The sequence below is a fragment of the Leptonychotes weddellii genome, chromosome 1, assembly GCF_054177405.1.
Source record: "Leptonychotes weddellii isolate Sample4059 chromosome 1, ASM5417740v2, whole genome shotgun sequence".
Lineage (NCBI taxonomy): Eukaryota > Metazoa > Chordata > Mammalia > Carnivora > Phocidae > Leptonychotes > Leptonychotes weddellii.
The window spans coordinates 109147762-109164854 of NC_138369.1; the positions used below are offsets into that span (position 1 = coordinate 109147762).

At 35.4% G+C, this 17093-nt stretch overlaps 1 protein-coding gene across 8 annotated transcripts in view; it reads left to right on the top strand.

The window, feature by feature from the left end:
- Positions 1 to 1740: 1740 nt before the first annotated feature.
- ECT2 (epithelial cell transforming 2) overlaps positions 1741 to 17093 on the top strand; it is a 60141-nt gene continuing 44788 nt past the window's right edge. For 3 of the 8 annotated variants that reach the window (XM_081829686.1, XM_006733597.3, XM_081829693.1), the window contains exons 1-12: positions 1741 to 1900; positions 5069 to 5220; positions 6542 to 6621; positions 6731 to 6823; positions 8596 to 8778; positions 10207 to 10296; positions 11032 to 11139; positions 12322 to 12395; positions 13163 to 13293; positions 13434 to 13549; positions 13797 to 13859; positions 15192 to 15414. In XM_081829686.1, coding sequence (XP_081685812.1) covers positions 5091 to 5220; positions 6542 to 6621; positions 6731 to 6823; positions 8596 to 8778; positions 10207 to 10296; positions 11032 to 11139; positions 12322 to 12395; positions 13163 to 13293; positions 13434 to 13549; positions 13797 to 13859; positions 15192 to 15414 — 1291 coding nt within the window. In that variant the 5' untranslated portion in view covers positions 1741 to 1900; positions 5069 to 5090. The other 5 variants (XM_081829692.1, XM_006733599.3, XM_081829691.1 and 2 more) reach the window with 4 other exon arrangements.

The following is a 17093-nucleotide window of genomic DNA, read 5'->3' on the forward strand; positions in this document are numbered from 1 at the left end:
TATATATAATATATTATATATATAAATATATATATTTAAAGTAGGCTCCATGCCTAATGTGGGGCTCTAACTCACAACCCTGAGATCTACGGACTGAGCCTGCCAGGCACCCACTTTAATTACATTAATTAAATCCTCACAGCAAAACTATGAAGTACTATTAGACCCTTTTATAGAAGGGCAAACTGAGGCATAGAGAGGTTAAGTAACTTGCTTGAGGTTACATGAATAGGAAATGTAAAAGGAGGTTGTTACATGGTTATGAAATGGAAGAAGATTGTATTGCCTGTTTGTTAGTAAAATTGCCATATATCCCTTAAAAGAAATCAAGTATAGCTTTTGCTAGGCTGGTATACATTTTGTGCGATGATACCTCATGGTCATTAGATTTGGGTGCAAAGCCACTTTAACAGAGCAGTGCACAGAGGAAATAGGCTGCTCTCTTCACTAGCTTAATATGTTTCATTGGTGAGAATTTTTGGAATGCTGGGCACACCCTGATTGAAGTATGCAAGCACATTCCAAAGTGAAATTTCAATGACTATTTTTCTTTTCTTTTGCCTTAACGGTTATCACAGCATTATAATGAAGGGCAGACTGCAAATATTCTTCAGTAATAAACAGGGAAACCAATAATTACCAGACTGCATCACGCATTCTTTTGGATTACATTACACTTTTCAGTGATTCTAAAGTGGCCTGACAAAATCAGGAAAACTTGTAAATTCTCATCTGTTTGACATGGTCAGAAGTGTTCCATTCCAGAGTGCAAGTTTTCCTTCTCTTATTGGGATTTAAGATTTGGGCAACGGATTTCCCTTTCTTCTTTTACTTAAATCAGTGATTAGGTGGGAACTAAGCAAAACCTACCTGGGGGGAGAAGTATTTTTCTTAAGAGATAATGTTACAGGGTATCATATTTAGAAATTGAAGAAAATAAAATAGTTTTCACAATAGCTATAGTAATTACAGGACAATCGATAAATTCTTGGCTAGACTTTACAGGAAAGAAAAGATCTCACGGTGGCCGGAGGAGGCAACAAGAAGCAATTTACTTTGGCTCCAGGAGATTCTAGAATCTCCTGACATATTTTTACATTTGTTCAAGTGTAAACTTATATATATATATATATGTATAAAAGTCCGAGAAACACTAAGAATGTATTCTAATCACCGGTGAAATTCCTCAGACCAGTGCAGTGCTTACATACATTAGAATTTAAATAGGCGGCTGCTGATTTGAAGTCCACCTGGAGAGCCCCTCCCTGTCCATGGCAGTGCCACGCCAACAACCAAAGTCAAAACCTCTGAAGCCTACTTTCAATAACATTCCTAAAGCAGAAAGCACACAAGCAGGAAAATCTTTCAGCTCCCAGCAAGCAGTGAAAAAAATTCAACCGTGGGGGCACTGATTTAATTTAAAGGATTTAGTGACGCTTAAAAAAAAAGCTGGCGCGGGGTGTGGGGGGGGCAGGAATCCATTCAAACTTGACTCAGGAAATGGGAAGTTTATTGAGTAAACAAGCGGTAGCCTCAGACACACCTGCCACTCCCAGAGAAGCCCTGGAGCTACCACTACCATCTCCCGGTCACATCCGGGCACTTCTCTACAAACTCCTGTCGTTCCAACGTGCGAGCCGTTAGGTTTATTTGAAACACACGCAGAACCAATCAATCGGCGCCTGCGGGGAGGTGGGCGGAGAGCAGTGGCCAATCACCGCCCCTCTGGAGACCGCAGCCTATGGGAAGGAGGTTGACATCACGCGCCAATCGGCATGGCTTTTAGAGAAAGAGGCTCACTTTTTGAATTGGTTGTGGCTGACACCCGCGAGGAATGGCGGTACCAGTAAGGGGAATCAGTGCTTGAACAGGTGGACTTCCGAGGCGTTTTTTGAGAGTGGTGAGGACTTTGTGGATGTGGGTAGGGGAGGTGGGAGTGGGCCAACGTCCCCGGAGCAGTGGGCCCCCTCTCTTGTCTGGCTGCCCCGCCCCATGACCGCGAATTCCGGAGCACCCCTGCTCAGGCTTCCTGGCTCTGGGAACTCCCCCACCGCACTACCAACAGCTGGGCAGTGAGCGCAGTGGGATCCCAAAGTCCTCCAGGTTGTTGGGCATCTTCATCTCTCACCTGGTGAGATATTTCTTCCGCAAGAATGTCTGGATGAAGGGAGGGAGTTGGGAAGCGTGGTCTCAACAAGCCGCCTTGTCCCTGCGGTTCTGGCGGCCCACAGCTGCTGCCTTCGGGGGCTTATCTCAGAGTGCTTAGTGGTTTCACTCTAGGATTCTTTTTGGTGTCTTCTCTGTAGGAGGTTTACATTTTAGTTTTTAAAAACGCCAGCCCGTTCCGGCCTCCGCCTAACCCTCCCCCCCCCCGACCCCCCCGCATGCGCCTTCCTCCCCGGTACAGATTTGTTTGGCTTAGTGGTTAAAAGTGCAAGGCTCTGGAATCAGCCCGGGTTTGAATCCCTATTTTATTGACTGAGCTGGTTACTTGACCTCTCTTTTCTAGGATTCTTTATGAGATGGAGATAGCAATAGTACGTGCCTCTTAGGATGGTTTCAAAGATTAAGTAAATAAAAGTAAAAGACTTAGAACAATGTCTGCCACATATTAAGCGTTAAATAAATATTAACCATAATGTTTATAATGTTAACACTAATGTTATTATTGTTAGTAACACTACCATCATATCCAGCATTTCATTTAGCTCCTCTGAAAGATGATTGCCTAAAAAAATAAGTAAAAGGAAACTAAAGTGAATATTTGTTTAAGTGACAGATTTTCTCTTTGGGATGAAAAGAGGCATGTGTTATTTAGTCAAAAGCTGCTTGACTATGTTCTTGGATGAGAAATAAGCTGTATAGGTTTATGAACACCGATCCTATTGTCTTACACGCTTACAGAATGCATGAATGTGAAAAAGTGATTAGTGTATTTCCTTTTGTAATCAGAGCGTTGGGTGTGTCATCAACTTTCCACGCAACTCTCTTTTTTCCTAAAATTTGAAGCTATTTCAGCAATAAATTGATCATATACAGTATTAACAGAGACAATTTTAATTTTTAATTACCTGTTTTGTTGGCCTTTAAACAGGCATAGGAGAAAAATGTAAATTCATGTTTTTGATTATTAAAATCTCCCTCCTTCATTCCTTAAAGTATGTTAGTTCATCTCTTGACTTTTTTTAAGGTTCTTTTAAGGGAACTTTGAATGATAGCCTTTGTAGAGGCTTTTCTTTTTCACTGGAAACCGTTAGGTGTAGGAGACTTAACAAAAAATAAGGGCTGGATAGAATTTGTCATTGATTGTAAATAGAGACTCATATTAGCAACTGTTGGGGCATTCCTTTGGAGAGCTTTAGAATAATGATTGATATGGATGTATGGTAAGACAATTAAAAATGTCCACATTATGAATATTATGAAAGTTAATAATTGTCACTCATTTTAAGATGTCATCTATTCAGTTTTCATCACAACTGGATTTGAGTTGTTTCCTATCTTTTTCTTGGTTGTGGAAACTGAGTGCAGAGTTGAGACAGGAGGCTGGGTTGCCTGTCTTTGAAGTGTGCGCCTAACAGTTATGCTTAGGTCTTTGGATATTATTAGTGTGCTCATCTTCGCACTACTTAATATCACCATCTAGAAGTGATGCTAATGATACCTTAACTATATGCTGTTTCTCCACAGCATATAGTTTATTTAAACTATTACTTTGATAAAAAGCTGGTGGAAGATATTTGTATATTTTATTAACCTAAAAAAAGTAGGAGAGGGTACAGTAGGTCAGACATGTACCAGATAAAGATAGGGCCTCCTCTTTATATTTGCCCAATATTCTGGAAATTAACTTCAAGATAATAAACTTACATAATAACCTTGATTTGAATTGATGAAAATTCATTTAACTTTTTATTTATTCCCTCTTAGCCCAACCTTTCAATTCTTAAGTCCTGGAAGTCTTAAAAAAAAAATCCTTTAATGTCCAGAGCCATATTGACACGAACCCATGCGTAATTGTCTTGTTATATCTTTTAAAGGAGAGATGATAGTAAAGTAATATGAAAATACAGATAAGAGAGCAATCTACTTGCATATGAGATATATAGAGACATCCACAGAGGATGAGTCAAGAGCAGTGGGTTGGGGGTTGAAAGATGTGCTGGGTGGAGAATTGAGTACTATTAAATGTAAGTAGGTGTGTGGAGTAAATAGTGATCTGTGTTTGAAAAATGCTGAGAAATACATTGTGGCTGGAGCATACAGTATATGTGGACTGCGGGAATTAAACAGGAGATGAGGTTGAAGAGTTAGGCTAGGACCAAACTGTAAACCTGATGGTGAATTTGGACTTGACCCTATAGGGAAGAGTGCTCATGGAAGTTCTTAAACAGGGAAGTGATATGGTCACATTTGTTTTTAGGACCACAACCCAGGCAACAATGTGGAGAGTGATCTGAAGAAACTGATGATAAAGTTGTTTGGAGCTGTTGTATTTGACCAAGTGGCCACTGTGGCATTGACCATAGAGAAGTGGGGCCAGGTCTCAGCTCTTTCTTTCTAAAATTTGAAGCTGCTTTGGCAATAAATTAATAATCAGAGCCAACTCTATGAGGTCCCAGATACTTGAGATAGGGTTGATAGGAATTTGGGGGAGGCAAAATAAAGTAGAGGAAAGGGTAAGGATAGATATAGTTTTTGACAGGGATTATTTGAGGGATGATGGTAGTATTGTAAATGAAGATAGGAAAATGGGTTGGTTGAGGGCAAGGGGTAGAGGAGGAGGGAGATAGAATATTTATGACTACCTTCTTGAATTTTCATTATATGTCAGGTAATGTTCTTAGTACTTTTCATACATTGTTATTTTTACTATATTCCTGAGTCAGGTAGTAGTATATTTTACAGAAGGGGAAACAGGCTCAGAGAGGTTAATTGACATTTCTTTGGTTCAGTATTAAGAAAAATGAGTAATACTTTTTATAAATTCTAGATATAAAAGTAGAGCCTCTAATGCATGTTTTTGCCCAATGCTCATGTATTTTTATTCAAACTTTATTTTTTTCAGCCAACGTAGAAGAGTACTAACAATGGCTGACAATAGTGTATTAACATCTACTACTGGGAGGACAAGCTTGGCAGACTCCTCTATTTTTGATTCTAAAGTTACTGAAATTTCTAAGGAAAATGTAGTTATTCGATCTGCTTCATATGTTGAAGGTAAACCTGTTAATCAACTTTAAAACACCAAATCACTATTTTAATCCTAAACTGACTAGGAATTTAGAATTTAACTGTAATACTGTTAAGCTAGAGTACGGTTATTCAGTAAATATTTGTTGACAGAATCTTTTATGCTTTGTAGTTTTTTGAAGTTTTTATTTCAATTCCAGTTAACATACAGTGTTATATTAGTTTCAGTTGTACAATATAGTAATTCAACACTTCTATGTATCACTCTGTGCTCATCACCTATTTAACTCCCCCCACGCCCGCAGTAACCATCAGTTTGTTCTCTATTAAGAGTCTGTTTCTTGCTTTGTCTCTCTCTCTTATTTTTTTTGCTTTGCTTGTTTTGTTTCTTAAATTTCACATGAGTGAAATTATATGGTATTTGTCTTTCTCTGACCAACTTAGTTCTCTTAGTATTATACCCTCTAACACCATCCATGTTGTTGCAAATGGCAAGATTTCATTCTTTTTGTAGCTCAGTAATATTTCATTATATATACACCACATCTTCTTTATCCATTCACCAATTGATGATGGATACTTGGCTTCCATAATTTGGCTGTTATAGATAATGCTGCTATAAACATAGTGGTAGGTGTATCCCTTTGAATTAGTGTTCTTGTATTCTTTGGGTAAATACCAGTAGTACAATTGCTGGATCATAAGGTAGCTCTATTTTTAACTTTTTGAGGAACCTCCATACTGTTTTCCACAGTGGCTGTACCAGTTTGCATTCCCACCAATAGTGCACGAGGGTTCCTTTTCTCCACATCCTCACCAACACCTGTTGTTTCTTGTGTTGTTGATTTTAGCCATTTATACCGTATAGATTTTTGATTATTGTTTGGATTAATGCTTCTCAGATTGAAGGAGAAAGCATCTTATTGTTGAATATTGCTTTTTCTGTGTGTGAGGGCAATCTAGCTGCAACACTATTAGAATTTACCCAGTTATGACTGGTTAGGTGAAAAGCCACTTACTCCCTTAGCCACTATATAAATGGGTCTGTCCCGAAGTTGCGTGCACTGTTGAAGAGGATGGCTGTGCAAGATAGTGAATGCTTTTTTTGGTTAGGAGGAGTGCTAATGTTTGTATACTTTGTGGCAATTTGTTTTTTCTTTCTCTAAAGTGATAGATGGCCAAATTTTAAAAAATAAACTGAGAATTAAGTCATTTTAATTTTAGAGAAAGTTAGGAGTCTCCTCAAAGATGGAAAAACATGCCAGATATAGCGAAAAGAGGGATTAAGAACTGTTGATTTTGATATTAGTACCTGATAAACATATTTAAACATTTTTAATTTTAATAGAAGAAATGCCTCAAATTGAAACGAGACTGATATTGGTTCAGGAAGCTGGAAAACAAGAAGAACTTATAAAAGCTTTAAAGGTATGGAATTTTAGCTTTTTTTTTTTTTAAGAAAGGCTATCTTTCTTCCATCAGTGTTTAAGTAATTTTATAGTTTTCTTAATCTTATACTTAAGTCTCTTTTCCACAGACTATTAAAATAATGGAAGTCCCTGTTATAAAGATAAGAGAAAGTTGTCCTGGAAAGTCGGATGAAAAATTAATAAAAAGTGTTGTTAATATGGTAGGTCAAGCATTTCATTGCATGTGGCATGCTGCACTACTCTTGATTGTATTCTTAAATTCCACTTAATGGTGATTGGGCCTAAATTAGGCACAAGGTATATTTTGTGCACTCTGAAGCTAGATGAACAGAATCTTTTATATTTATTTAAAAAATTTGGGTGTTTCTGAAATCCCAAACTATGGTATATATTATAAGTAATGAACTTTTTACACTGTAATTTGGCATTGTTAAATTTAAAAGGCACACATATATTCACAAAGGTCTGATGTTTTTCTTTAAACTCTAGCTTCTTTTTTTCCCATTAATTTTATGTTTATTCCAAATTCTTGCTTTATTTCCAAAATTATAAATCACAGGGGCACCTGGGTGGCACAGTCGGTTAAGTGTCCAACTCTTGGTTTTGGCTCGGGTCATGTTCTCAGGGTGGTGGGATCCAGCCCTGGGTTGGGCTCCACGATTGTTATGGAGTCTCCTTAAGACTCCCTGCCCCCCCCCGCCTGCTTGCTTGCACACACACTCTCTCTCTCTCTCAAATAAAATCTTAAAAAATATAAATCACAATAATTTGACAGTCATCAGGGAATTTGTCTCAGCATATGAAATATATCTAATTCTGTATACCAGCTGTATTAGTTTGTGAGGGCTGCCATAACAAAATACCGAGACTGGGTGGCTTAAACAACAGAAATGTATTTTCTCTAGGTTCTGGAGACTAGAAGTCCCAAGATCGAGGTGTTGTCAGGTTTGGTTTCTCTTCAGGTCTCTCTCCTTGGCTTGCAGATGGCCAGCACTTTTTTGTTGTGTCTTCACATGGCCCTTCTGGGCATGCACATCCCTGATAACTCTGTGTGTCTAAATTTCCTCTTCCCGTAAGTACACCAATTAGATTGGGTTAGGATCTACCTACGTGACCTCATTTAATCTTAATGACCTCTTAAAAGGCCCTGTCTTCAAATGCAGTCTCATTTTGCGGTATGAGGGTTAGGGCTTCAATGTGAATTTCGAGGATACACAGTTCAGCTCATCACATCAGCCTAGCAAATAAAGCCCAAACAATTTACTGACCTATTCAGGATTTTCTTTTAAATGGTTCTATTCTTTTTGCATAGGAGTCATACAGGTACTTAAATATGTTCATTCTTTTTCATAGATGTACATTATAAATTGTTAAACAGGAAAAAGCCTTTTTATATTCTACGTTTGCCACATAATAGCTACCTACATGTTTCATATCTTTCTCTTATTTCCCTCATATATCCTGAAATGATTAAGTTAATCTATACCCTTTTTGTAGATACTAAGTGCCATAGTATTTTTTCTATTTCTATAAATCATTCTGAAGATGATTTATGCAGGAAGAACTGTTAAGTGTGGCATCATTTTCTTGGTGAGAATAAAAAGTAATAGTGGGTATCTTTGTAATGCATCTTACTATCAAAATGTGTGTTCTCAAAAAAATCATTTTAATTTTATATGTGTATTAGATTTATAATGACTAAGTCATGTCCAAAGTTATGCCTTTATAATATTAATATTCAAAATTTAATATCAGTATAGATGGAGAAATGTATATATAAAAAAACAAATAGTAAAGAAATAAGGCTGTTCACTATTAAGTATAATGCTCATTGTGTGATTTAAAAGTTTACTACAAATATAAAAAAGTGTTGATAGTGAATTGATTTTTAGGTGTTATTTAGAGTTACATAAATTAACTTTGTAATCTATGAATAATTTTTATTTCTAATAACCACCTGAAAAAAATCAAGGAAATTAAAGTGCCCTTTGTAAAGATGGAATCACCGGAAGAATTTGAAAGTTTGGATTCTCCAGAATTTGAAAATGTATTCATAGTCATGGACTTCCAGGATTCTGTTTTTAATGAGTTACACAAGACTGATTATAGAATTATTGGACCACCAGTTATCTTAAACTGTGCCCAAAAAGGAGAGGTAAGAAAATAGACATTTATTATGACTTTCAAGGTTAAATTTTTATTAATGAATTTTGTGAAAATTCATAAGCAGAAACATCCTGTTAATTGTTGGGAGTGTGTAAGATTTAGAATAGGGATAGTATTGGCTACTCCAATATAGTTTTTAAAATCTTTCTATTGTAACTTTTAAGAGTGAAAGTCTAAGACTTTCGAAAGTTAAATAATGACAATTACATATTTGTGTGTATACATACACACATATATATCTTAATACCTGCAGTATCTTGGGAGAAATAATTTTTTAAACTTGGGTTCCAGAAATGTATATATATATATATATATATATATATAAACTTATTTTCTTCCACAGAATAAGTACACATTTCCATTTTTATTTGTTACTGCATGGCTTAAAATTAAAGAAATTATTTTAGCTTTTTTTTTATATTGGGTTGTAAATTTAAGTTTATTTGTTTGTTTATTTTAAGTAATCTCTACACTCGGTGTGGGGCTTGTACTCCCAACCTGTAGGTCAGGAGTTGCATGCTCTTCCAACTGAGCCAGCCAGGAGCCCCTGCTTTTTGTTTTTAAATAACATTTCAGTGTTAGAGTTGTAGTAGAGTTAGTCTGTATTCTTTGGTTTTGTTGCTATGTTTTGCCATTCTTATTAAACTTGCCTTATTAACTTAAAATTGTATAGGTCAATTTTGTGCTTCTTTTGTTATAGATACTTAGTAAGGTGCATGATAATCTTTAATTCTCTGTTTTGATTCAGAAGTGTTGCTTTCAAAAAACCAAGTAAACCTTTTAAAGACCAAAATTGTTAAATAATCTTGCATAATGGTGGGAACTATATATCTATACTTATTTTTTTAACCATTCTTTTCCTATTATTTATATATATACATACATACACATATATATATACACACATACATATATATATCTATTTCTGTTGGTTAAATTATTTACTATTTCCATTTTTTTAGCTCAAAAATTGGAATCATATTTGGTTCAAGTATATGTGTAATTTACATAGTGTTCATTATAAAATATTTTGAACTGTTTTAAATTGGAATTTTAATTGGAAACATTTACAATAGTGTATGGAGTCTGAAATTTTTCCTAGCACATAAAACTTTGAGTCAAAGTATATTTTAGAACTGAAAGTTTGCATATAAATATGTTTAATTTGCCAGTAGTAAAGTGCGTTTAGATTGTGTGTGTCAAATATAAATCGGGAGTTATGGGGGATTTTTGTATTATAAAACTTGTAATCTTTTTTTGCTATTTTTTTGTTGCATATGGAAAAATGCAAGAAATCTTTGGATTGACAAAGTTGATTGGCAAGAGGGGGAAATATGTTTTAGCTTGAGAAAGATGTGTTCTGTTCTCTACTATAAAGAAAACTCACAGATTTAAAATTGTTGTGTCCTTTATTTAGCCTTTGCCTTTTTCATGTCGTCCACTCTATTGTACAAGCATGATGAATCTAGTACTATGCTTTACTGGATTTAGGAAAAAAGAAGAACTAGTAAGTATTTTAAAACATTCTATTCAAGGAATATTTTTTCCAGCCAAATAAATTTAAATTGACATTTTTTGGGGGGTTAATTATATCATGGTTTTATTTCAAACATATTGAAGGAGAATTTATGAATATACTATTTTAAATTTTATGAAAAAACATTATGAAGAGCCTTGTAAAGAAACATTTTGTTTAGGCTGGCAGGCATATGAATTAAGAGAAAGACTTCATTACTATCTGATCTGTTTAAATTGTCTTTTTGTTAAGTATCATCAGCTATGTTATTTCAAGTTTTTGTTAATACATTGCAATTTTTTGTTATACAAGTCCAGGCTTAAAGTATATTCATTGCCCTAGAGAATTCATAGAAACTTTTCTGATTCATAAAATTTTCTGTGTTGGAGCTAATAGGGTAATACTGTAACTTTGTGGGCAGAATCTTGGTGTGATATAACCTGGTGTTTAAAAGAAGTCTTCTGTTTAGGATGCATGAAAGCCAGTTGTTTAATTAAGTTTTGTGTAATTATCTTTACTAGCTTATCTCTATGTATAATTTTGCCTGTGCTTGTTAGGCAATGAATCTTTAATTTTTTTTGACATAAAATTCCTATCTTTATAAAAATTCTTATATGTACCTTATAAATAAAAATTATTCAGTAGATTCTAAATGACTTCTAAACATAATTTAAAATTTTGTTCAAATTAATCATAAAGTTAATGTTCCCTAATTTTTTTTTTGAGGTCAGATTGGTGACATTGGTTCATCACATGGGTGGAGTTATTCGAAAAGACTTTAATTCAAAAGTTACACATTTGGTGGCAAATTGTACACAAGGAGAAAAATTCAGGGTATGTAAACTTGGGTGTATTTCAGTAGGCATTTTGGGGGGGTGGATTTAATAACAGTACTTTCATCCTATCTATTTCTCCCACAGTTTATTGAGGATCAGAAATTCCATTTTTGCTATATGTACATTTAGTAAAAATTTTGAATTATAGGAGTGTGGTCCTTTAGGTTTTAAGGAGGCAATGGAACCTGAGTTAGGTCTTGAAATAAGTAGGATTTGTGAATGAGTAGGATTGTGGAGTTTGGTAGATGGGTGACATTTCAGGCAGATGATTAACATTAGCAAAGGTTACTATAAGTGTTGGTGAATAAGGGGGTTAGGAAGTGTTGAGCAGATATTTCATTCTTGTCTAAATGGTATTAATAAGAACAAAGTTATGTTCTTATAAAATGGTTATAAGATTTAACTAGCGAAAACTATAAAAGAACAGGAGAAACTACTTTTACTAGAATTAAAATCTTAGTTTAAGACTGCACTTGAATATCTACAAAGAATTTATCACCTTGTTCCCACCCTCCATCAGGGTATTTATGTAACAAATGGTAATTTTGGGGTAATGTTGAATTCCTGGGAGGTATTCTTTCTAATTCATATCTTAGTTTTTCATGACTTAATCAGATATTTTCTTCTCTAGTCCTATCTTGGGAGTCAGTACTTCCAAGGAAGTAAAGATGGAGAAAGGAGAAATAGAAATATAGTAAAATAAAGATGAACTTAGCTTCAGAGTTATGTTTATTTAAAATAAGGAAATGAGGGGCGCCTGGGTGGCTCAGTTGTTAAGCGTCTGCCTTTGGCTCAGGTCATGATCCCAGAGTCCTGGGACCGAGCCCTGCATCGGGTTCCCTGCTCGGCGGGAAGCCTGCTTCTCCCTCTCCCACTCCCCCTGCTTGTGGTCCCTCTCTCGCTATGTTTCTGTCTGTCAAATAAATAAGTTAAATCTTTAAAAAAATAAAATAAAATAAGGAAATGGTTTGGACATCATGGAACTTGTTCTAAATTATTTTAACCTAACTTGTATGATTGAAAGACAGTTTTTCTGTTAATTTTTCTTTATACTTTGTCAGAAAGCAGATGAATAATGATCTAAAACTGCAAAAAACAGTATGTATAAAATTGCTTAGAAATTCCATGAATGCAGTTATTTAAGGTGAAAATTTATTATAATTGATGTTTATATTTTTAGATTGCTGTGAGCCTGGGCACTCCAATTATGAAGTCAGAATGGATTTATAAAGCTTGGGAAAGGCGGAATGAACAGTAAGTGTTTAGAAATTCAGTAGTTCAAGGTGGCTCTGGCGTTATGGATAGCACATTGGACTTCTAGAAATTCAGTAGCTCATTATTTGAATTAAGTATGTTATGAATATAAACCCATGTGCCCAAAACCCTAAATTCATAGATAGTGTAGATAAAATGAATTTAGTCTTTGGATAGCCTAAGGAATAAAGTCTAGGAGGAGCAAAGTTATAAAAAAAAAAAATAAAAAATTGAAAATTGAAAAGTATCTGTGATATCTTCAGACTTTACCTTGTGAAATAATTTTGATTATTGTTAACATTCTAAAACTATTACATAAAAACTTAATGCATCTGGATATTTAGATTGTTACACTTTTTTCACTGTGTTTGTCTAGTTACATTCTAAGTGGTGATTGCAATTCACAACCCGTTAAGCTTTCCAACCTCATAATTCCTTGCTATTCTACTTCATCATTATTTAACATTTCATGAAACTACAGAACCCCTGGAATACATAGAAAATTTCATGTCCAGAGCAAGGATCTGAATCTTGTAAAGACTACTTGTGATCAGATTTTGTTAGAAGTTATTTCCGGGATGACTGAGGACACACCAATTCTTTTTTTTTTTTTTTTAACTGGATGTTTTTGTGAACATTTCAGGACTACATGTAAAATATTTTCAATAAATGGATTATGCTGAAAACCTTGAGAATTATTATAGATTTATAAATTGATATACCTACTGAACTTCAGCTGGTTTTAGAAGAGTATATTTTGTTTTTAGGGATTTCTGTGCATCAGTTGATGACTTCAGAAATGAATTTAAAGTTCCTCCATTTCAAGATTGCATTTTAAGTTTCTTGGGATTTTCGGATGAAGAAAAAACCAATATGGAAGAAATGACTAAAATGCAAGGTAGAATTTACTATAATTTAAAAGTTATATTTTTTCTCCCACTCTTGCTTTATCATCTCCTGGCAAATATGCCTCTTTAAAAATTCAGGTTTGGAGATAAATAGTTCGGCTTATTTATGCTTGCATGCATTTCTCTTTAGGAGGTAACTATTTACCCATTGGAGATGAAAGATGCACTCACCTTGTAGTTGAAGAGAATGTAGTAAAAGAACTTCCATTTGAACCTTCGAAGAAACTTTATGTTGTCAAGCAGGAGGCAAGTAATTCTAGAATAAGATTGGCTTTTTTTTAGATAGAATTTTATTTTTATTTTATTTTATTTTTTTATTTTAAGTAGGCTCCACACCCAATGCAGGGCTTGAACTAATGACCCCAGAATTAAGAGTTGCATGCTGTACCGACTGAGTCAGCTAGAAGCCCCAAGATTGGTTTTTTAAAAATATCACTAATTGCTTCTCTGATAAGATAAATTCTTAATTAATTTTTTCTTTCCTTTTACCTAGTGGTTCTGGGGAAGCATTCAAATGGATGCCCGAGCTGGAGAAACTATGTATTTATATGAAAAGGTATGCTTTTTTGTCCATTAGTCATTTGTTCTGTGCATTTGATTGTATAAAGATAACACTTCTGTTCGAAAACAGCGTGGGATAATTGGCATACCAGTCATCTTTAAGTCATGTTTAAGAGTTTGAGAATAATTGAACAGTTAGTTATTAAGTAATAGTTTGTGTAGATTTAAGTAAAACTATTCAATGCAGAATTATTTTAATCTAATGTATGTCATTCTGTGCCACTTCGTAGTGATATTATTATGAACAGTAACATTCCTATCTTCAGAAACTTAGAACCTTAAGGGAAAGCTAGATATACAAACAACTATAGTGCAGAATATGTGCTATAGTTGAGTAATTATTTTAACTAGCCTCATTCTGAGAGACTCAGGCAGGACTGAAAAGAGTAAATAAATGTTGAGCCAACTTATGAGGCTAACCTTGTAAGGACATTCAAGTTAGACAGCAGGTGAGAGATGGTGTGAAACTTGAAAGTGCATTGAAATAGCAAGTAGTTTAGTATGGCTTTAGAAAAGAGTGTGGGAAAGAAGGCCAACAAATAAAGCTTACGATTTAGGTAGAATCAAGTGGTTTTTAAAATGTTAAAGAATTTGGTAAGTATTGGGAGTCATTGAAGAATATTAAGGGGGGAGATGTCATTAGAAAAATGACTCTGGTAGTGGCTTGTAGGCAAGGAAAATGCAGCCTTCATGCTAGATTGGTGAAGAGTGGTATCATTCACCAAAACGTGGCATAAAGGTATAGAACCAGGCTTTAAGGGAGGATTTTCTTTAGTTGGAGATTTAATTTGAATGAATATTGAAGATGAGGTGCAGATTTATTGTATTACTATAAAATCTAGATAGGTACTATATTGTCTTCTGACGCTTTTGTTCTTAGTATAGGGTTCTTAACCATAAAGTTTAAAAACTACTTAAAATTTCAGGAGAGAGCTTTTAAAGCCAAGTGTTATTCGGCAAATATTGTAGAGCAATATGTCCGGGCACTGTGCTAAATGCTAAGGATACAGTGAACAGACTATGAATGGTCCCTGCCCTCCAGAGTTTATGGCCTAACGGGACTAGACAGTAAACAAGCTTACAAATGAGTATGTAATGGTGATAGAGCTGTGAAGAAACAGAATGAGGTGCTTGGGGTTAGGCAATTACAGTGGTCCCTTTACTATTGTGTTTTATGAATCTTCTGAATTACCTGGCAGAGTGTGTAGTTGTAAAATTATTGTGCAAAATCCAGATTTTGTCAGACTTGTAAATATATTTTTCTTCTGTTCCTGTCTCAGTATAGAACCAAGGAAGTAAAATTGAGCTTTTGTGCTTTTGATTGCAGGCTAATACTCCTGAGCTCAAGAAATCAGTGTCACTGCTTTCTCTAAATACCCCAAACAGCAATCGCAAAAGACGTCGTTTAAAAGAGACACTTGCTCAGCTTTCAAGAGAGACAGACATGTCACCTTTTCCTCCCCGTAAGCGCCCATCAGCTGAACATTCCCTTTCTATAGGGTCACTCCTAGATATCTCCAACACACCAGAGTCTAGCATTAACTATGGAGGTAATTCACATTTTAAAAAATTGATCATTAAAAGTTAGTGGAATGGAATAATTATTAGAATTTAGATAAATCACTACCACAGCGAATATGAAAGGTTCTGACTTTTATCACCTTTGTTCTAGCTGAGGAGAAGAGGCACATAAAAATGCTTCCATTTAATGATTGCTTACTATATGCTAAGTGCTTTCTATATTTTATTTGTATATCGCTCTAGAAAATGGAAGAGCTGTTCAAAGAGCAGATTCTTAACATTAGGAAAACAAGATCACAGAAGGTGTCACATAAATTATGGAGAAAATAGGTATGATGAAATCAGTGGAGGGTGAGCTCAGTTTGTTCTCCAGTGATACAGGGAGGCTCTATAATTAACTCTTCTCTCTTGATCATCAATTTTTCCCTCTATTTTTGTTTTTTAATCTGCACACAAATATGTTGTGTTTTTTAGAGTTAAGAAATAATCAAAACCTCTTGACCCCATGACACTCTACTTACTATTTCATTTCTCTCTTTCCTTTTACATGAGTACTCTTCAAAGAATTACCTTGATCTGTTGTGTCATTTCCTTGCTTTTCATTGTCTTCTCCAACCCATTCCAACTGAACTTAAGCCCCTACTGCATGAAATTGCTCTTGCTGAGGAGACTGACAGTTTTGTTTTGGTTTTTTTTTTTAAAGATTTTATTTATTTATTTGAGAGAGAGAGAGGCGTGAGCATGAGCTGGGGGAGGGGGCAGAGGGACAAGCAGAATCCCCACTGAGCCTGGAGCCTGATGTGGGGCTCATTCTCAGGACCCTGAGATCATGACCTTAGCTGAAGTCAGACGTTTAACCAACTGAGCCACCCAACTGCCCGGTGACTGACAGTTTTTATGCAGTCAGCAGCATCTAACACATGAATAGCTATTTCTTCCTGGGGATAGTTTTTTTCTCTTAGCTTTTGTACCTCATTTCTCATTCTCCTTTGCCTAACTTCTCCAGCTCTAACTGTCGAATATTATTCCTGAGTCATTTCTTCTCTACTGTATTCTCCCACAGTGGTCTCATTTAATTCCATGGCTTTAGAAACATTCATATGCTGTTAACTCCCCAGTGTGTCTTCTTCCCTGTCCAACTACATACTTAATACCTACTTGTCCATGTCTAATACATATCTTAAACCTAACATAATCAAATTAGAACTCTTGATTTTGATTCTCTCTACCACTCTCAACTCTACTCCTTTATCAGCCTTTTCTATAAAATGGATCTCTCTTAGATGATTATGTTGGTCTCCTAAATGGTTTCTCTATATTCATTTTTGCCTTTTTTGTTAAGTTTGTTTATTTATTTTTTTTAAGATTTTATTTATTTTTTATTATTTTTTTAAAGATTTTATTTATTTATTTGACAGAGAGAGACACAGCGAGAGAGGGAACACAAGCAGGGGGAGTAGAAGAGGGAGAAGCAGGCTTCCTGCAGAGCAGGGAGCCCGATGTGGAGCTCGATCCCAGGACCCTGGGATCATGACCTGAGCCGAAGGCAGATGCTTAACGACTGAGCCACCCAGGCGCCCCAAGATTTTATTTATTTATTTGACAGAGAGATAGAGAGCACAACTGGCAGAGCGGCAGGCACAGTGAGAAGGAGAAGCAGGCTCCCCGCTGAGCAGAGAGCCTGATGTGGGGCTCGATCCCAGGACCC